The following is a 23,105-nucleotide window of genomic DNA, read 5'->3' on the forward strand; positions in this document are numbered from 1 at the left end:
ATTATAAATGATTTTTAATATATTCAATATATTTATTTTCACAACCAAAATTATAAACTTAACAAAATATCTTCAGAAAGAAAAACAAAAATAAGTATATTAATCTTATATACTATGTAAAAACAAAGAACGGAAACTAACTTAACTGAGAATAGTATTACTAATGTCAAATAAAGTTCTTTTAATGGAATATGCAGTCCTAGCTGCTTCTAACTGTTGGCCATCGCAACAAAATGAATGCAACTGGGATATACCTGGAATATTTTTCACTTCCTTCCATTTTTCGTCCAACTTATAATGAAGAGACAAATTTTCAATTTGAGCAGATGGCATAAAATACATTTTAATTCCATTTGTGTTGTTTTGTGCACATTGATAAAACGATAGTTGCTCTGGTAAAACAACGTTTTTAGATTTTGTTATTTGCCACACTTTTCTTTTAATGACGGCTCCATGAGAACTGGCATTACTAGTCATTAACATAAAGCGCTTAGCTACTAATTTGCCTTCAATTATAATGGCGTCTTTCTTTCCCGAAGCTTGCACACTAATATTATCATTCTGATAAAAAGCATTGATGGCATTAATTAGGCTTTGTGGTACGGTTCTGTTGGATTGGTTAACGTTTTTCTTTTCTTCAAACTGCTTATATTTTTTTACCAGGACTTCAAGAACTTTTAGCCTTCTGTGCATGTCTTTTGGCATCGCTTTCTCCACTCTTTTAACAGCTTTCGCCAAGGTTTGTCCACATTCGTAAGATGCGTTTTGGCTTTGACGTGCATATGACATTCCATTTTCTAAGAGTTTTTGGCGCCTCTCTCGTTGTCGTATGCGATTATATTTCCGTTTTTCTTGAATTATATCTTCTTTGCCTTCAGCCAGTGCTCTCCACGTCTGTCTAGCTTTCCGCATTCTTTCCTTGTTTCTTAATTTATAGTTTTGTAACTTTGTAATCATCATCCTTTAACCTTTCTCTCCACCGTTTACAGTTCGCCTTATTTTTCTCGCCGCCGTTTTTACTCATCTACATTCAAAAATTTTATATTTTGTATTTACATATACTAATAAAGATATTTTCGAACGAAAATTTATTTTGAATCTGTACATTTTACACTTACGATGTCGCACGCTACAAGTTTTAAATAAGTAAAAAGAGCAAAGCGCTGATTATTTTCCAGCAAAGTTTTGTTTATTTAATTAGCAATTAAAATATCCATTTGCTACTAATATTTGATGCAAATTGTACAAATACCTTCGACTCACTGATAACAAATGTTCTTTTTCAATGTCGCACGCGACATCGAGTTATACGGTAAATCAAAGAAAAAATTTGCCGTAATTGGCAATCGCATCGTTCCTTTTACATTTTTCTTACATTCTTTACATATAAACCGAGATTTAAAAAAGCAAATGTCACGGCATAATATATCTTATCAAGATCATTAATCAAAACAAAACATGCAACAGAAATGTTTAAAATGGAACTTTTGCACTGGTTCGAATTTGCATTCGAATATTTCAAAATGTGTTACATTTGATAGATTCCCTATAAAAATATGTTAAAACAACATAATTTTATAGACTTTGAATTTTTTGGCTTCGGTTGACATTTCTGTGGAAATACCCATATGTTGTTGTTGTTGTGATGATCCACCATAAATTTTTGATGAATGCGAATGATGTTAACCAGAAAGATGTTGAAAACTATTCGCGCTCTTCCACGTCAAAATCAGGTCGAAGAAATATAGAAAATCATAGAATTACGCACCATCACCGGGTTCCTGAAAGTCGAGCAGCATTAATACCTTCAAGTTCTGTTAAACGTCGTGAAAGTATGAAGAAAAAAGTAACCGAACCATGGAAGCACAAGTCATGAACCAAGACAATGCGCTGACAGTACTCCGCATTTCTGGTTAAGAAGTTTCCATTCATATGCAACACACCATTCGCTTTTTTCGCCAGATCTTGAGCTGCGCGACTTCCATCTGTTTTCTACGGTGAAATCTGCATTGCAAGGGAAAAAGATTTGCAAGAGAAAAAGATTTGAGTCCACTGAAGTTGCAAAAAAGAAAGCAAAATTTGTCCTGAAGCAGCTGCCAGCAGAAATTTCCAGCATTGATTGGAATAATTGAAGATTCGTATGGAGCATTGCAGAGATAGAGGAGAGGTTCATATTGAAGGCAGGGTTAAGTAAAATCAAAAGAAACTATTTTTCAGCACGGTTACGTTGCTTAATAGTCACACCTTTCACATGAAAAGGTGGAAGATTTCATGCTTGTGGAATTGTATACAAAATTGTATCGAATTTGTCGTGCAATAGTGCTTCCTTACACTGGTCGACACGATTTCAGTGACTGGCTTTTGAAGTCAAATTTTTGGTTCTTTTTCGTTGCTAATAGAGGAAAAAAATACATCGTTTTATCAAAATTTGATTTTGTACATATCGGGTGGGCCATGTAAAATTTGCTTTTCTAATCGGCTATAAAAAAAACTAATCAATATTTTTTTACACTTTTTTTTATTTTGAAGATTGAACATTGTCATTTATGAATGAAAAATAATATCGTTCAAATGACTGCCACGACTGGCTTTACAGTAGGCCAATCGATCAACCCAATTTTTAAGCACATTTTCGATTGTTTGGGCTCCAATTTCATGAATGGCAACTTCGATTTCGTGTTTTAAAGCATCAATCGTCTCTGGATGGTTCGCATAGCATTTATCCTTAACGGCTCCCCACAAAAAATAATCCAACGGGCTTAAATCACAGCTCCGAGGCGTCCAATTGATATCGGAATTTTGGCTGATTATTCGGTTTTCAAAAACGGTAGCCAAAAGTTCGAGTGTAACCTTGGCAGTGTGACAAGTTGCACCGTCCTGTTGAAACCAAGTGTCGTCCATGTCATCCTCTTCAATTTTTGGAAACAACTAGTTGAGCATGTCACGGTAACGCTCGCCATTTACTGTAACCGCGGCTCCTCGCTCATTTAAAAAAAAAAATGGCCCGATGATGCCGCCAGACCAAAAACCGCACCAAACAGTGACTCGTTGTGGATACATTTGCTTCTCTACAGTAACGTGTGGATTTTCTGAGCGCCAAAGCCGACAGTTTTGCTTATTGACGTAGCCACCGATGTGAAAATCAGAAAAGAAGAAGAAGATTAACCACTTTGGAAATAGGTTTTCAATATTTCGCAATTTTGTTCAAGCGCATAGCATCCCATTTCGTAAATGTCAAACCTTTAAGTAAATTATGAACACATTTGACATGTCAATTGTGTTACCATTCTCAAAAAAATAGGTGGTTCAAAAAGCAAACGCTATATGGCCCACCCTGTTGAAATCTGATTTTTTTTTGCAATGCAAAAATCAGTGATGTATATAATCGATAAGTTCGCTCCGTAATCTTGGTGCTGCAAATTTTATGTGTCATTTTTCTCCTCTATACCAGGCTAGAAATAACGAAACAAAACCGGAGTAAGTACAGCTTTTGGTATAAAAAATTACAGAATTACACTTTTACCTAGGAACTGTAGCAAAAATGCAAATATTTCAGAAAAAGTTTTTGTTTTAAAAATATATAGGTAAAATGTAAGATAAATTTTTGTTAATTCCGAAGGCGTTCGATCGAGTTTCAAGAGTTCTAGTATGAAAGGCACTTAGAGAAAAGCATATTCCAGAAAACACTGTAAATGTGATGAAAGATATGTACCTATGTGTCTGAGATGTTCTCCATAAACGTAGGGGGATATCAGGGCTCGACCCTCATGTCGCAGTCCTGGCTAAACACTATTAAAAACGATATGCGGCAAAGCGAAGTCAACCCAGGACCGAGTGAACTAGAAAGATACAGCTTCACAGCTGTAACCCCAATTAAGATACAATGAAATTTTGTTAGGCAAATGTGATTATTGCAATAAATTTTAATTCAGAATAAAAAAGAAATCCAACCATATAGTTACTATTAATTAGTTCAATATACTACAAAGTTGCCATAAAACTATTACCCTATTAGAAGATTACCATATTTTTGGTGAAAACAATTTTACTACACAACTTTCTTTTATTATTTTCATACAGTTGAAATGTGATTGCGGAAATGCAAATAGAAAGTTCTTGCATTACAGCACTTCCGGGTGGGCAAATGAGTGCGGCAAGGGCAAGCAAAAACTTTGGCACAAAGCGCTGGGTAGAAATGGCGAGAGGTGACAGAGCAAGGCCAAGCAGAGGCAAGCAACAGAGATGCGTAAATAAAACTTTTTCACTTGAAAAGAAAAAACGTTGTTGCTTATTAAAATCATATTTTCGTTGCACAAAACTTATGTACAAATATACTTATGAATAAGTATATGAATGTGTATGTATGTGCATATTTATTATGTGAAGTGCAATAAATACATAATTTTACCGCAGTGCAAATAGTGAAAAACTTTTGCCAACAAACTGTCAGTATTTTTGCAGAGGAAAACTAGGTATTTTCATTTTATTCGCAAATTGTGCTTAATGAAAAATTTTCGTTACTTTTTCTACAGAAAAAGACAAAACATTTACTTGGTATGCAATTATGATATTTAGAGAGACTACGTCGCGTATACGTAACAAATTTTGATATAACATATTTAAGCTTTTCACGCTGAGCCCGTTTTGGTCGTTATAAGTTGTTAGGTTTGTTTTAGTATATTTCATTTCTGTAAGTTCCGTACAACCCACGGTGGGGATTTTTTAGAAATTTTGTTCAAAAATGGTTTTACCTTAAAATGCTTACCTTACAATGCTCGTAAATGATTTTAGAATAAATTATCTAGGCGCGTACTTCAATTTTTTTTTATTATATTAAAAGACACCCTTGAATAGGGGTATCTTTAGAAAAACTTTACAAATAACAAATTGTATGTATTCAAATTCGGTTTGGCATGTGTTTTTTTTTTTTTTTGTTGTATTCTAATAGTTATAATCTACCGTAATACATCACGGAAGATTTTGGTTGGCGCACTGCCCCAGGCTGTCGAAGAAAGGAGCGCTCAGTGGCCTTAATCGTCTAGCTGCTCAACAGTCTCCTGCAAGTGCTCAACAGTCTCCTCTTCTTAAAAGTCCCCATATCTTCTACAACGCGTGATAAATGGTAACCCTAGCTTTTCCGCGTGAGTGCCGATCGTGCAGTGACCGGTAAACACAGCTAAGAGTTTGGAAATTGAATCGCGAGGAGTCCAAAGGATTTTCTGAGTCCTTCGTATATCGTATTGGGGCCAAAGGGTTTTCGAAATATCACATGAAGAAATGTAACTCCATCCTTTCTGCGCTTTTCTGATAAATAATTTGTGCAACAACTGTCAGGGGGATGCCGATGCCTAGATAAGAGGTCTCTGAGGCCAATTCAGTCCCCTTCCTGGCAAATTCATCAGCAATTTACAGGTTCAGTCTGCACCATGGCGTCGTCAGAGCCTTGCTCGCGGCTTGACTCTCGGAGAAAATGTTGATATTTCCCTCGCTCTCGCGTTCCCTAAGCATTTTGCATGCCTTCTTGCAGAGTCCTGCTTGAAAAACACTAGCAATATTCGGCAGTTTAAAGGAAATAGATAAATTGGTTGATTTAGAGACGACCCCTGTTCCGACTCCCGATTCCACCTTGGAACCGTCAGTGAAGACAGAGGTGCAAGTTTCGGTGCAGACTTTCCCCTCGATCCAATCCTGCCTATTCGGATAGATTGCAGTAACATGACCCTCAAACTCTAGTTTGCGGATAGAGAGATATGTTCGAATTTCAGAGAAATACGGTATTAACTGCCCGAAAATGCTACCATGTCCTTTGGCCTCCAGAAGCCAATCTCCTTTAACCTGATTGCACTTTAAGCTGCAATGGAAATGACGGAAAAGTCAATGGGAAGTAAGTGCATAAGGACATTCAGGCAGCACTGGGGCTAGTTTTAGATGCTCCGGTGATGCCAATGTATGCAGTCCTTTGCACCCTCCCCAGTTTAGTGATATTATAGAACTTCCAAAGAGTTTCCCACCAAACCAGACATCCATACGTTGAAATTAGCAAAACCATTGCGTTTTACATCCACAGCAGACCTGTGGCTTGAGTCCCCATTTTTTACCGAACATAGATTTGCAGGAGTAAAAGGCTGTACTGGCCTTCTTGCCCCGATTTTCAATGTGTAGCTTCCAATTGAGTTTGGAGTCAAGTATCACTCCCAGATACCTAACTTCCGATGAAGCGGGAGAACGTGGTTGATTAATTTGGGAAGTCGAAAGGGTGGAGGTTTATATTTTCTGGTAAATAGCACCAGCTCCGTTTTGTCAGAGTTGACTCGGAGGCCCCAACAGGTAGCCCAGCTACTCAGCCGCTGACCAGTGACCTTTCCAAAATCTCAGCCATGTCTGTGGGAAACGCTGCCGATACCATTAGAACCAAGTAATCGGCGTATGCTAATAGCAACTAGCCAAGGTAGTGCCCCCTAGGGTTAAGGTAAGGACACCAGCCGAACGAATCTAGTGACTTTAGCCCCTCTTGCGACCGCATAAGCTTCCCTGCAGCCAAGCAGGGACGTGATCCAGAGACAGATAGGTCTTTCCACCTCTAACGCAGTGATAATTGCTCCGCCCTGATGTTATTAAAATCACCTTATATATCTATGAAAGCCGCGAAAGGGAATTGTTTGCCTTCTAGAGATTTTTCCACAGACCCTACGACCTCGTGCAAAGCTGATTCCGTGAATTTCCCTTTAAGGTAAGCACGGTGCGTTGGAGATAATTTGGATTCGATGTGCTCTCGGATACGATAATCAATCTATCTTTCAAACACCTTTAGGTTAAATGAGGTAAGACTTATAGGCTCAAAGTCCTTGGCCGAGTCATGACCCCTCCTCCCAGCCTTGGGTATCAAAAATACCCTCGTTTTCTTCCAGTTGGCGGGGATGTGATTACGGCTGGGTTGTTTTCATACCCAAGGCACACGCCAGGTAGATTTCTTGCAGTGCAGGAACCACCGTGGTACTTGTTTTCTGAAGCATCACGGGCAAGATATCGTCAGAACCAGAAGATTTAAAATGAGAAAAACTATTTATTGCTTACGTGATTCTGTCAACTGACAGGATAGATTCCAGGGAAACATCGAGTAGCCCTATCTGTCGACTCGTGTCGACAATGTCACGCGGGGTAACAGAATTTTCCGGAAAGTGATTATTTACCAGGATAGTCAAAGATTCTTCTGCAGATTCAGCTCACTCCCCATCCTCCCTTTTTACAAGAGTTCTGCAGGAGTAGTATGCTTTCATCAGACCATATCTTGCATAGAAGCTGATGCATGCACCTTACCAGCTCCTCGCCGCCATGTTTCAATAGCTCAGCTAGAGAGTCCTTCGACCCACGCGGCTTTGTTATTTTCTACCCGCATTATTGCTATTCTCACCTCGTCTTGGTCGGGTAGCGGAACGACAATTCCGTCGTCAATGATTGAGGTATCGGGATCTTCACATTCTCTGTAACATGCGCAGCTATCACTGTTTAACAAGTTCGAGAAGTGTTACCTTCATAATTTAAGATTGCTCTGGATATAAGTCACCAGATCGCCGCCTTTGTTTTTACAGGAAAATGCCTCGATCTTAAAACCTCCTGTAATCCGCCGAACATTCTGGTAGAATTTTCCGGCCTTGTTTCTATTGGGCGTTATTTATGTTAGTGAAATAAAACCAAAGGTTGAATGAAAACCATGAAAAATACATATTTTCTTAAGCAAAATGTCTGAATTTCACCAGTTTATTAGATGTCAAACCCCTTTTTTGACAACCTGTATATCATTTCTAATGTTTATTTGTATCAGCAGATTAGCATAATGCGATCATTGCTGAGGGGTTTCTGCATCATATCGATACCCACTACGCGCATAAAGCATCAGGTGATAGAAAAAGTATTTTTGAGAAGCGGCCACATTACGGCAGCCAATGGCAAACCTCAAAATGCACTCTTAACATGAAAATGAGTCCTGTAAACATCCAATATAGGATTGCACTCATACAAATGCCTTTCTTATACGCGCTTATACAATATTTAGCTAAATCGCCTTCAGTTCTTCCGAAATCTTAAATCTATTTTTTATGCCCCACAACCTCCATCCGACGCAATTATAAAAATATCTCTGTAATAATTGGTTTTTAGTTTGAAATTAAAGAGCAATAACATCCGAGGCTTGTGATGCCATTTCTTCCTTTCCAATTCTACTGTTCACACAAAAATATCGCGTACAAATTTACCTTTTCATTTTCACAAGCACACACACCCAACCACATACAGCTCATTACTTCAACCTTTGCTTGGCTTGGTTATCGAGGACAGTTCCGTTGGCGCGTTAATTAAGACTCAGCTGCGCAGCAGCGACTCAAACGGAAGTTGGCTTTAAATGCGAATCGTTGATGCAGCCGCAAATTGCTTAATTGAGTAAAAGAGACATGACAAACGTTCGCCCAAGTCTATTAACAACTGCTTCCTGTTTGTTACCTTCAGCAGCCGGTAAAATCATTCGGCGTGCTAGTTTTCGCGGCTGTTGCACATTTTAATGTCTTGCACTGCTAATTAAGTTGCACGCAGATTGCGAAGCATATCCCTCCTTGACTGTCACACAAATATGAAAACAAATAAATAACTTTAAGCGTCGCCATGTGCTGGGCGGTAGAACAAAAACACTAAGAGAAGAAATCTGCGAACGCAGTTGCCACAAGTTGACATTAATGATGCCAGCAGCGCAGCGAACAGTGGTTGAGGGAAACTGTAAATTGCCCTTGTAGCAGCTGTGAAATTCGCATAGATATTTTTCACCATAAGGGCGCCACACAACAAAAAATATTGCATTATAATGAAAACTTCCGCCGTATTTTCCCTTTCGCATAATTTCCTAGCCGGCAGCTTTTTTATTTTTCTTACCGTACATTCTGGCTCGCTGCTTATTTATCTCATCCGCCTACCTTTGCTCCAAGCAGTTCAGGCATTTTTGTATGTTTTCTTTAGTATTTTCTCTTTCATTGCCCATTTCGCAGGTAATAATCGTGTGAATGGCATCTTCAGATGTGGCGGAACGCAACACAGCCACGGACCACATGCTGCCGCCAAAGTGGCTTATAACGGCATTAAGTTGTAAAATTCGCTTTTTACTCACTTTTCGCATTTCTGAAAACCATGCAAGCGCATATGTGAGTGTATAAGTGAATGTGTATATATTACACGCAAATAAAAAATATAACTTCGAATAGCTGGTTCGCGTAAAAATTCATAGCCGTGACTTTCTTGATTTATGTTTGTACGTGTAAGTGTGTTTGTGTGTCCATAGTTAAGTGTAAAAAAGTCTATAATGGGTTTTAAATTATTTAAACGATTAACTGTAGGTGCATTGTAGGTGATTGACAGGTACGCACACACCGTGCGTGGCGTATCCGTAACATTAATTGAGTTGGTCCGGTGAAAGTAAAAATTTAAAATAAACGGAATGCAATTAATGTCAATGAAAAGACATATGAATATGTAGAACTTACAAAATTATATGAAGCCTGATTTAATAAATTAAAAATATTAAAAGGAAAATATTTTGTCTTTGGAAGTAGACTTTTGCAATATTGTTTCAATATTTTACCAAAAAAGTGAGAAGGAGATCTTATACTCGTATAGGATTAACGGAAAAATCGTTCTAGATTCTTAAGGGGGGGGTAGGGTCACAAAATCGAAATTTTTTTTCTTCACTCATCTTATAGTAAATCATTTCAAGAATGTTGTGTCAAAATTTTAAGTGGATCGGAGCAGAACTCTCAAAGTTATAGCCTTTGTAGGCACTCTACCTCGAATGCGGAGCATCGATAATTTTTCAGAGTCATTTTTTCAAACGCGTTTTTCCCGAAACGACTTCTTAAAAGCCGGTGCCAATCACAACTCCGAGACTATTCAACCGATTCTTTTCAAATTTGGCACACGTTTTCTAAATCAAAAATACCTCCCCCCCCCCCCCCACTGTTTTTTTTATTTTTTATTTTTTTTTTAAGGTTGTTTTTCACTTATAAATATGGCGAAATTTTTCGCCAAAAATGCTTGTTTTACGTTTTTTTGCCACCAAAACTACAAAAATGAAAAAAAAAAATTATTAATGGGGGGGGGGGGGGGAGCATTACGTCATACTTTAACTGAAAAATTCGACTTTTTTAGTTTCAGATGATTCTACGACGAATGCCGATTGGCACCGCAGAGCACCTCTCGAAAAACATATCTCCAAAAAAACTCTGTCATGGGCTTATTTGTCAATATTTTATTATTAATATTTTTTAAAAACTTATTGAAAAGATGTACAATAACATACAACTGATTTTATTAAAGTATCTTAAGCCATATTTCTGTAAAAAATTAAAAAAAAAGTTTTTTTTTTTAGCGCTAAACCCTACCACCCCCTTAAGAACATTGTTACGTAGATTATATGTACATATAATATAATTGGTGCTTACACCATTTTCGGGTGTTGGACCAAGCTCATCCGTCTATTTGTGGCGTGCGACTTGATGTTGTTCCACAAATGAAGTGACTTACAGTTTTAAGCCGACTCCGAAAGGCAGATATTTTTATTTGTTTTTTATGAGGAGCTTTTTCATGACAGAAATACACTCGGCTGTTTGTTTATTTTAGTATGTCATGCACGGCGACTCATAAGCATCTCTGACCTTTCAGCTGGAAGACACGGTGCTGCGTAAGCTTTAGGAGAATATTACTGACTGGAATGCCCAAGGGAGCCGTAGATGCGAGAGACTAGTGAACTCTTGGAGGTGACAGGTTGAAGCGGAAGAAAAGAAAGCAGGCCATTCCTGGAGACCTATTAAATTTGTAGCTTTAAACCTAAATCAAATTATAATCTAGTTAGGACTAGGATTAACTGGAATAGAAGCCACGGGAATATATACGTATATAGTAAAGTTTGAAGCTGCTAAAAGATCTTGTTGATTTTGACGTGATAACGTCTTATAATTCGATTTAGCCGGCTGCACGCACGAAAAAATGTGTCGTTACCTTGCTCATTTGTCGTCACCTTGCTCATTGTCGTTACCTTGAATGAACTGCAAGCGAAAGCGCGGAACGAACGACAAAGCAAACAAAGCAAACGAACGGCAACGTTCGACATCTTGCTCTCTCCTACTTGAGTGAGCGTATATATGTATGTATATGCGCGTATGTACATATATAAATTCACGTATTTGTATTTGCATATGCCTTCTTATTGATTATTACACTGTGCGACAGTGATTTTATACTTTTAGGGAGACCTAGTACAACTTGTAGGTATAGTAAAACTAAGAAAAATGGTATAGGAGAAATTTCCAATACACCCCCAAAATCTCGTTTTATGGCCATAAAACCGTTTTTCAGTAGGTTGATGTGAAGAATAACTCCTAACTTCGCCAATTTCTATCCGATTTCGAATTTGTTTTTTAGTTCGAAAGAACAAAAACAAGCCTTTTTGATAGTGTGTTGACAATTTTTCTGAAATGACAACTGACGAGACTGTAGATGGAAGTATTTGGAATTTTTTTATTTTTTCTCTATTTTTTCAACTTTGACATAATTTTTACGATATTATCCGTTATTGAGGATTTTTTTTAGTACACTACTGTTATAGTAAATTTAATTTTGCGTCGAATGAGTTATATTTGACTGTAATTGAATTAAAATTAAAAGAGTTGTGTGAGTTTTAAGATTTTACTTTTTTTTTATTAATTTGATTTACTTGAAGAATTTAAAATAAAACCAAGTTTGTTAATAATACCTGTTGTTTTAATGTTATTATTATTAATTTTTTTATTATATATGAAGGAAAAAATGTATGGTAATATTTACCACATACCTTATAAGATATGTTTTATACTAATATATGTATATAAACATGCATATACATATACAATTTCGCGCAATTTTCAAAAAGAACAAATCTATATGTAAAGATGCATACAAGTCATATGGACATATCAAATATTCGAATCTACTCCGTACGCAAGCAAATGTAAGCTAATGTGCTTGAACTGCAAGCGAGAGCGCGGAACGAACGACAAAGAGCACAATCGGCCCCCGCGTTCGGCAACGTTCGACATCTGGCTCTGTCCTACTTGAGTGAGCATATATATGTATGTATATGCGCATATGTAGGTATATAAATTCACATACTTGTATTTGCATATGCCTTCTTCCTGTGTGCATGGTAATGAACCATTTCTCTGTTGAGAATAGGACGATGATAGAAAAAGTAGGAAATGAAAGGGAGTGTTTCGAGTGTAAAGTGTCTTGAAAAAGGCAAATCGATGATGGTGCCTCTTAGTGTTGTTGACTTATTAACGTCTGATGCACAATCGAAATTGAACATATCTTTCATGAATTTGATAAGTGTTTCGTCATTTTTCACGTTTGTGTAAATGTAACTAGACCTATTCCATTGCAATTCCATTTACCCCCTCCTCTATATCCATACAAAATATCTATCAAACAAATAAAATTAAAATTTTGTTTTGAAAATTGCAACCCTTACATCAGTATTTTCTTATGACGTTGTCACGTTAAACTATCGTCAGTAAACCGACTTTACAGACAACCTCTTTTTTTATAATTTTTCACCCTGACAGTGTGATGCATTTTCTCTATATAAATAAAAATGTCCTGCATTTCAAATTCTCAAAAACTCTAATCTACTATTTTACTTAAGCAAAAAGTGTGAAAATAAACTTAATTTGTCACTCATTTAGTGACATTCGTTCATTTAGAAAACCTTTGAAATTAACTAAAAACTTGTCGTAAATACTAAACATTACTTCATTATCAAATATATTTGTCACGGTGACCTGCGTAAAACTTCGTCCAACCAGCCAACTAACCAACCAAACAGCCATGAATTATAGACAACCGTCAGTTAACACTTTTAATTAGCCATTGTTGGGCAAGTAGTTAAGTGAAATTTGTTGAGGCAACTGCAAGCATTGACTGTAATTGCAATTATTGTTTTTGTTGCAATTGTTGCTAAAGTAAAAATGTCAGAATGCGCTAACAGCTGATGTTGGAGAAGGTTTTTGTTACTGTTAGAAGTTTTTGGTCGTGTTTTGTTTGAACTGTGACTTTAGATTTGTTTAGTGTTATTTGTATGTATGTAATTTCTTAACTTCCTAATTGCTAATTGTAATTGCTAGTAATTGGGTTTGTACGCAATTTACTTGGTCGAAAGTTAAAGTGAAATTATAAATTATTTAAAATACGTGCGCTCATCAAATCAGGGAATTATATGTTTTTTTTAGTTGCTAATGCTTTTATTTATTATTTTCAAATCAATGGAAACAATTATACTAAGATCTAAGGTTGCTCAACGCTGCCTAGGAGCTCTAAATGATATCACCACAGATGGTCAAGGTCAGTCTTATATGGGTTCCGGGACATAGAGATATTAAAGAAATGTTCAAGGCCGAAGAGCTAGCCAGAAGGGGTATTAATCTTCCACTACTTGAAAACAGAGGCAAATTGGAATCCTTATGGCAACCTGAAAATTAAGTATAAAATGTTATATATTCCCCTGTAAGCAAATAAGTCATGGAGAGAAGAAAATACTTGTGTTACAGCCAGGCTTATTTGGCCACAAATAGATAAGAAAAGACCAGGAAAATTACTCAACTTTTCAAGAGAGAGCATATTGAAGGTCGTGACTTGCATTACCGGCCATTGGCTGACAAGGCTAGGAGTATTTTCGCATGAATACTGCAGAAGTTGTAGAGGCAAGGAAGAGGAAGAAACTTCCTCTGCAATTGTCCAGCCATATCTAGGAGTAGAGCAATGTTGTTAGGACAGCACTCTTTTGACTACCTTACGGAACTGTCCGGCATTGCGGTAAAACCTATCGTTCGCTTCATAAGCGAATATGATAAATAAACATTGAGGTTCTCTCGTTACACAGTCGTACCACAACGGACCTACGTGACCTAAAGGAGTTGCCTATTTTTAAAACCGACTGCCACAAGAACCTAACCTACCCTAATACTTTTATTAGCATTTGTGACAAATTTCATGAAAAAAAATTTTTACAAGTGGTACAAACAACTCAGAGCAGGTGAGCGACCATGAGGTTAAAGAAATTTTACTCTCAAAATTCTATTGAAAATTAGTATACGGGAGGTCACTTAAGCTGCAACACTCTATTATTCTTGAAAGTTTTGAGTTCAATACCACGGTGCTGGATCATTATACACTTTCGCTAGGTCCAAGGGGAACTTCTTGCATTCATATTCCTTCAAGGGAAGAGTGGGCGTAGTGTAACATTTGGAGGCGGAACGCGGCAAACCTGTTTACGAATGGGTCGAAGTTGGACGGAAGAGTGGGTGTTAGAGTATTCTGCAAGAAGCTCCCCGTCAAGCTCAAATTTAGGGAACCGGACCACTATACATAATACTTTCCAAGCGGAGGTAACCGCAATTAAGAAAATAGTGGATTGATTGCTTACTTCTGTAATTACCGTAAATAATGTAATATAAATATCAACTCGGGCAGCCAAGCGGCAATTAGGGCCCTTGACTCGTTATTTGTGTGTTCCAAATTGGTCAGGGAATGCCTGACTTCTCTCTCGATTGCACCCGAATACTGCAATATTAGACCCATTTGGGTTCCCCGTCACAGCGGCATAGAGGGAAACTGCTGGGCTAATGAGCTGCCAGTTTCACCGCAAAATGAGAGATGAAGAGATGAGTATCACATTAGCACGGTGACCGCTGGACTAGTGCGAAAACGTGCAAAGTCGTGATATCCTTCTAGCCACGGGTAGATCGGCGGCGCTCGAGGGAACTTCTAAGGTTAACAAAGCCGCAGCTCTCGAATTTGGCAGGTATCTTTACCGATTTAAGATTGCTTCAATTCCTTTCTGCAGAAGCTATCTAAAGGAGAAGGTAGACTCATCTCATCAGCTTCTTTTTCTGAGCTGGCCTGCCCTCTTCGGGCAGAGGTTTAGACATATGGGCTCTCACTTTTTTGCTACACTTGTAGATATTGCGAGTTTAAATATCACACATCTGCTGAAATTCATCAGTAGCTTGAAGTGGTTAGTACGAAGGTAAATCGCCACCATTTATTCCTTATTCTCTAATCCAATACCCCTTATTCTGGTTCCTTCCCTTCCTCCTTCCCTCCACCTGTATGCTATCACAACGGTCAAATGTTGAATAATTGTCCAAGTGGACCCCTCGCAAGGGCAGGCATTTATCCTAACCTCCATTTATCTTTACCTCCGTCTAAAAGGACCTCTCCGAGCCGTTCGAGACCAAGCAAGGTTTCAGACAAGGCGATTCCCTTCGTGTGATTTCTTTAATCTCCTACTGAAAAAAATTATTCGTATTGCTGAGTTGAACTGCTTTGGCATTATCTACTACGAAGGTGTCTTACTATTGACCTATGCTGATGATATTGCTAATGTCGGCCTGAACAACAGCGCCGTATATTCAGCGTACTCGAGTCTAAAGAAGGAAGCAGAAAAGTTGGGTCTTGCGAAAGTAAACCTGCTATCAACATACAAAGAGTCATCGAGTCTTGGACAACACGTTACTGTTGGCAATCACGAATTTAGAGGGGTAAAGCACTTTGTTTATCTAGGTACCAATGTTAACAGCCAGAACGTCCTTGTACATGGCGCATAAGTTTGGGCGATGACGACAACTGATGAGAGACGAAAAATCTTTGGTAATCTTCGCGTAGGTGAGAATAGTTCCATATCCGATGGAGCGGCGAGCTGTATGAGCCATACCGAGATGTGGACATAATGAAGCGTAAGTGCTAGCGAACCCACTGGTAGACGAAAAGCAAGAGTAAGACCTAATCTACATTGGGAAGATCAAAAGGCGGCATAACCTGGCAGCACTCGGTGTCACCAAATGGCGCCAGCAAGCAGCGAAACGAGCTAGATGCGCAATGTTTAAGATTCGATCAAAACTGGCATGTGGTTGTAATGCCATCTAAGTTAGTAAGTATTGGCTTATTGCATAGATCAGTACATTCACTTTTGCACAATTATGGTATTTGGATATGTGAACTGGGTGCACTTACAATTAACTACAACTTCAAAGCGGATTGTTTAACGATGTTTCATCACAATCCGAACTAGTTTTTCCAGCTCTTCGGAATCAAATACGATATGTGGACTCATCAGATCACACACAAAACCAAGGATAAAATAAAGCAATGGTTCTTGTTGTGAGTCCAAGTCGAAGAAGATCAGACACCAGAAAGCCAAGAATACCAGATGGCCATAGCCACCTTTATTGGGATACGCGCTATACCATTAACATCGATTATTCTGAAAGGGGTATAATAAACAACGGCACATATTTTTTTAAGCTTTTGATTTTACACTAATTTAGTTTCAGCAGTCTGGCACTCCTGAAGTAGCACTGAAGCGCTGTTTTGATACCATTATGAGACCTCCAATAGGCAGATATCTACAGCCTGCCAGAGCTGTTGAAATAATGGAAAAGATTGATGGGATTTAGGTTGGTGCACTGCCCCAGACTGTCGAAGAAAGAAGCACCCACCGACCTTAGTTGTCTAGCTGCCAAAGCCTGTCATTTACAGAGAAAGTGCTCAGCAGTCTCCTTCTCTGAAAGGACCCCACAGCCTCGGCAATGGGGGTTAAATGGTAACCCTCGCTTTTCCGCGTGTATGCCGATCATCCAGTGACCAGTAAACACAGCTACGAGTTTCGAAATTGAAAATCATGTTTAAAATTATGATACAATTTGCGCTCTCATCCTGCGTATGGTCTAAATTTAGTCCAACTCCCCTATTTTTACCAAAAAAAAAAAATAAATAAATGGCTTCGTACCGAAATGATTTGTGTCAAATAAAGTAATCAAGGCATCGAAATCGTGTCATTTGGCAGTGAACAAAGAATTGTAGAAACATTGAATGAAGTGTATCGAGTAAAGTGGACTAAAGACTCTGCTACTAGTTGCTTAAATTGTGTAAATTTTTCAATTTTCAGTCACTCATTACATTTTTGTATGTATATTTCTCATCTTCAGCTTCTAGAAAACATATGACTTGTTGACCTGCGAACTGCTAACTATTAAAAATAACTTAAAGGCACCGGTACCGAAATATGCATTTCTTCATTACTTCATATATCTTTCTAATAAATTTAGCTAAACGCAAAACTCGCAACCAGTTTAAGTCATTAAATTTAACCGCCACGCAACGAATCGCAGCTAATTAGCCCATCATTACACCTCCGACCCTTCTTTACTACAAACATTTCGTACCTTACATACGTACATACATGCAATACGCACTCACCTCTTTTGCTTTGCAGTGTAGCGTATCATACACCTCTGGCCTGCCCTCGATATTCTTGAGCCGCACGGGCTTGCGTATCAGTATGCTGCGCCCCTCCTCATCCACGTGTATAAAACTGCCGGCACGCGCTCGAAAATCCTGCGACAGTTTACGCTGTCCCTGATTCTTCGGTGTAGGCGAAAGCTCACGTGCCTTTCCGCCACCACCACCACCACCAGCAGTTCGACTGCCATCGATTTCCACAATTACGCCCGTACTATTGCCACCACCCGTTGCACTGCGGCCAACGTGAACTGGCGAATTTTTGGCACTCTCTGTGCCTCGCCCCGAAATGCTCTGCCTCTTTGTGTAGTGCTGCCGATTTGGTGTGCTGTTGGCACTATTGCTGCCACCTGGCAGGTTTTGTTGCTGCAGCTGTTCTTGTGGCTCTTTAATGTGGATTTGTGACCTTCTGCCGTTTTCCATTTCGTTGCGCTTTTCCGTTGTTGGCGGCGAGGAATGATGATTTGTTTGGATTTCGTTGTTTTCTATGGCATTGCTATTGCATGCGTTGTGTGGATGCTGCTGCTGCTGCTGTTGTTGCTGTTGTTGTAACTGTTTCTGTTGCTGTTGTTGTAGCTTCTGTTGATGCGTTGGCGTGCTTGGCATACGTTTGGCAGCTACCAAACGCAAATTCTCGAATATCGCGCTAAAGTGCGACATTTTGACAATGGAAACACCGACGCTTAGTCGCACAGTTTGTCCGTTAATTGCTTTGTTTACTTTAGTATTCTCGTTATTGCTTTTGATTAGTTTATTTACTACGAATTCGCCATTTAATGACTTCGCTACTTGATTTGGCAACCTTTTAAATGTAAATGTTTTCCTTCGTACATTGAAAACATAAATAGAAATGTTGATTAGCTTTTTCACTTAACTGCTTTTATACATCTTTTTAACAAATAAAAAAGTTTCTGGGATCTCATATTTCTTACACTCAAAACAATTAACATGAAAAGTTTTTCAGTACGAATTTCATATGCACCAAAAACCATAGATTTTGTATAGTAATACTCAGTTTTGCATTTTCTGATGAAACAAAACAAAAACAATTTTGAATGTAACTATTGAATAAATCTACTTTCGTAAGCAAAAAAGTTCTACATCGAAATATTATATATAGTATTTTATAGACACACACAGTAGTGGTCAGGGATTTTAAAAATTAAAATGTCTGCTACTCTTAGGGCATTCGAGAGCACCCCAACTTTAAGATCTCTTTCACCGTGAAATTAACCGCAGAATGCAAACTTGAAGTCTTCCTAGTTGGTAAAAAAGCATCAAGTATAGATAATTACAGTTGATGAGGTAAAAACATTGCACCGTGCAACAAATATAATTTTTTTTATTGAGAAAAAATTTCATATGCACGTGAAACTACAGATTTTGAGGACTCTACATACGCTGCATACTTGATTTTTCATTATCTCATCAAATTCATTTTTTAAAGGACCTTAAAGTTTCAAAGAACTAAGTTTTCAAAAAGTGGTTTTAAATATATTACTTATACTCACTCTACGACATTAATATGGACATCAAACGAAATAAAATATATCCAGTTATTGAAAATTAATATGTATGTTAATTTTGCGCCAGGACAAATATGGCACAATAATGTCCTTTGAAAAATGTATCCTTAAATATCCTTGAAATTTTTTATTGATTTATTTTGAAAACTAACTATATTTATGGTATATATGTGCAGTATTACATCCCTGATCTTTATTCTCATAACTCTTTTATAAAACTTAAAAAGCAATAATTGAGCTTCGCTGCTATGAAATAAAGTATACGCAGTGGATACCTCTGTCACGTTCTGCGCTTTGAAAATGCAAAGTCCTTTAAAATATTAAATTGATGAGAAAATAAAAGCCCAAGCATGCAGTATTGCTATATAAAACCTGTAGTTTTACGTGCATGCAAAATTGTTTCTCGATAAAAAAATTAGATTTTTGTTGCACGGTGCTATGAATGTTTTTGTGCCTCTCTTCCACTAATATTATATAAACCCGATAATTCGTTACCAACTAGAAAGAAAAGAAGGTTAAATTGTGTGGCTAATTTCATAGCGAAAGAGACCTAAAAGTTGAGTTTTTTCGAATGACCGTGAAATGGCAGCCATTTTCATTTTTATCCTGCCTAACTATGAAGGTTTGTCTTAGAAAGATTATATTTTTTTAATTAGAAATTTTAGACTTACAAAATTAGGTCAGTTTAGTTGCTAAATTTCAAAATTATGTTTATTTTTATCTTTTTCACACAGTCAAACGAGCGAGCAAAGTCAAAAAATTAAAACAAAAATTGTTAATTCAATTAATTCACCAAAAAAATTTAGGCTGTTTATTAAAACTTGCCGAAATGCTTAACACGCGAAATGTTTAACACGCCTCTAGCAACATCGGTAACACTACGGACCCTTGTAGTCTATGTGAGATCCATTTATATCAGCCATATATACCTAACCTCACCTATTAAAGAAAATTAAGTGTTAACCGGCAACTATTTCAAGATTTATCGACAGTCCGTAATTTAGTCTTAAGTGAAGCACTAAATTTTGAACTTTGTGTTTACTATTTTGAAAGCAATCAAACTTCTACGGTAAAAGGTTTAGTTTTTTTTATTGTCTTTGTTTTTTTTTTTTTTTGTTTTGAGGCATCCCAACAGTAAGGCAAGACAAAAGCTGTATACCATTGCTTGGCATGCCCAACTTTTAGGTCTCTGTCGTCATAAAATAAGCCACAAAAGGTAACTTTAAGGTCAGTTTAACCGGCAACGAAACACCCTGTATTGTTTCACAGGTTTTCATATAATTCTTTTTTTTGCTTAAGAAATATCAAAAAAGCATCGAAAAATATGATTTTGTATTTTAAGCATAACCATTTCGGCCGAAGGATACAAAAGGATTGGGGAGTAAGGCATTTAGACTCTTACTTCTTTGCTATGCCGGCTGATATAGCAGAACTGACATTAAAAATCTGATGAACTTAATCAGCAGCATAAAGCGGTTAACGCGACCGGACCACAGTCATCCTTCTAACCAATCCAACTCTGCCTTCTAACCACCCACCCTATCTCTCTCTGCCCTCTCCTTTCGTCCTATCGGTCTTCCTCCATCGTACTTCCTTCACAATGATATCACAAAGGATGCATTTGATTTCCTTGGGCAACCATTTTAACCTAACCTAATTTAACCTAACCTAACTTAACTTAACCTAAGTGTACAGTGCATAGGTTCAAAACTTCGGGCACGAAACACCAAATGATATAATAGCAGTCTCCACATAGTCATTAACTCGTGTGAGCCCAAATAACTTTTCGAACCAATTCAATTCACTCAATTCACTAGAGAGGACCGATCACTTAACCTGCTTAGCATTAAATAGTAGTAATGACTTCAGAGTACCGGTGGGGGTCATGACAGGACACAACGTCTATGGTGAGCACTGGGCTACCATTGGAATCATTGACATATACCTCTCCAGAGCATTTTCTCTGTAGCGGTCCGGCATTTTCTATAAATGAATAAATAAGCCTTTAAATGCAAACCCCAAAGGCCAAACACCCAACAGAGCGCGTAAGCACCAATTTTTATTATTATTATAAAGATTTTTATGTCCGCCGCACTTTCTCCCTGATGTGAATATTTTTAAATTACAATTAAACCTACACAATTTTTATAGTTCACACTAATTCTTCAATTAATTGCGAAAGCTAGTTGCCTATTATTTTTAACTTTTCGATAAAGCATTCGAAGATGGCGCACGTTTACTTGTAAGCTTAAGAAATTACGGCACGAACTAAGATAAAACACAGCTTAAACGCTGCTTAAAAGGATTAAAAACATATCACCCTTTACTTAATTCGACAACAACCAAACGCTTGCACTGGTCGGTCACCTGACTCCGGTGAATACAAATTCAATTACTTAAACTTATGCCATTAAGCCGTTTATAGCCAACGTTCGACCAGCGGGCCACACGACCGGTTAAATTAGCATTAAATTTTGAACACTCCAACTACTTGGTGTCTTCATTTACATTTTACGGTATTTTTAAGTAGCAAAAGAGTGCTGGGCCAACACTTTAAAAGCAAAATATTTAAGTATGCAAATACTTGAGTGTATACACACACACACACAGCGCAGCCAATCAATTTGTGATATGCATGAGTTGTAAGTGGGAAGCACTTGAGCACATTTTACATACAATAAAATTTTAAAATCAACTTTGATATACAAGTTTACCTACAATTCTACATCTCGTGTATGTGTAGCTGGCAACGCCAAAAGTTTGTAAACCGCAATTTTGTGTACCAATTAAAAGTGACTTAACCAAGTGCTTATGTTCGGGGTGAATTGAATTGTTCTTCGTATGTTGTTGGTGTTGCATTTGGTTTTGCCATAAGAGCAGCTTGCTTGTTATTGCACTCACTCCAACTTCTACAGTTATTGATAAGTAGTGTTTAATTTTAAAGGCGCGCATAGGAATTAAAAGTTGATTGCCGACACTGAACGGTGGTGGCGTCGCCTTAATGTGGGACCTTAATTAAATTAAGCGGCGCGCGCGTGTTTTAAGGTTACTCTGTTTGGCCAAACCACATGGCTTGCCGTATTGACTGCCTGTCTGTCTACTTACACATTTTTCCTGTTTCGCCTCCAATGCCACGAATTAATTACTTAATCAGCAAACTCAGTAGTGGATGGAAGATAGAGTTACAAGGCAATTGGCATGTGGTTGGTGTGTGGGTGCGCGAGCCCACGTAAACTTACTAGTACTGGCACTACTATCCTCATTAAATAGACAAGTTACTCAGTACAAGTATGCACGTACATACACACACTTACGCATTAGCATGTGTAAGTGCTTGGGTACTTGCGCTGCGTCGTAAATTCAATTACTTTTGCTCAAGCGAAGTGATGAATTATGAGCGTCAAACGCTTGATTTCATTTCATTTAATTTGCCGGCATTTTCGTTTTGAGTGATACGAAATTTGTCGCTATGCTGGTAAATTGCAAATTTACGTACCTTCACTGAACTATTTGTACTTTGTCATATTGAAGATGTTTCAGATGTTTAATTAGATAAAGTTGACATAGCGTCACATGCACTCATAAATTTCAAATGTACAGGGTGTGCACGGTAGTTGAGTGCAACTTGAGAGCAAAACTAATTAGCTCTAATTTTCAAAAAGTAATAAAAATAAAAAAAGTGTGTGTAGCGTAGTACACATAACAGAAGTGAAACTTTCTAGGCATACAAAGAAAGAGGGAGAGGCCCAAGAGAGAAGGAGAAAGAGAGAGAGAGAGAAAGAATATATATCTTAATAAATTCACAACATTTGCAGAGCATACAAATAGACAAAATTTACAAAAAACGGAGAAGCCTCGGTCGGTGTAGGTAAACGCCGGACACAAACCGTGGCAGCAACGCGCACTACTCCGAGCATTTATCACCCGCACAAATTACCGCAAGGCAATATCAACCAATAAGACGCCGGAATAGATAGCACTTTATAGTACGCACAACCACTAGCCAGGAAACGGAAATAAGGGCCAAAAAGTAGGCACCAAAACAACGCCAAAAAAATTGGGACCAAAAAACGCCCCAAACAGTAGGCACCAAGGAAACGTAACGCCAAAAAGTAGGCACCAAAAATATATTTCCTACAAGTTTGCAGCAACAAATAACCGCCAAAAAGTAGACAGTGTTATTTCTCAGTAGAAATTAGCAACCACAAGGAA

At 37.8% G+C, this 23,105-nt stretch overlaps 1 protein-coding gene across 1 annotated transcript in view; it reads right to left on the reverse strand.

Annotated features, from left to right (window-relative positions):
- LOC129247071 (nitric oxide synthase-like) overlaps positions 1-23,105 on the reverse strand; it is a 256,053-nt gene that overhangs the window by 181,432 nt on the left and 51,516 nt on the right. Inside the window, exon 2 of the mRNA XM_054885967.1 lies at positions 17,326-18,169. Within this exon, the coding sequence (XP_054741942.1) occupies positions 17,326-18,027 (702 nt within the window). The 5' untranslated portion in view covers positions 18,028-18,169. The remainder of the gene's footprint in view (positions 1-17,325; positions 18,170-23,105) is intronic.

This window comes from Anastrepha obliqua, chromosome 5 (genome assembly GCF_027943255.1).
Source record: "Anastrepha obliqua isolate idAnaObli1 chromosome 5, idAnaObli1_1.0, whole genome shotgun sequence".
NCBI classification, from domain to species: domain Eukaryota; kingdom Metazoa; phylum Arthropoda; class Insecta; order Diptera; family Tephritidae; genus Anastrepha; species Anastrepha obliqua.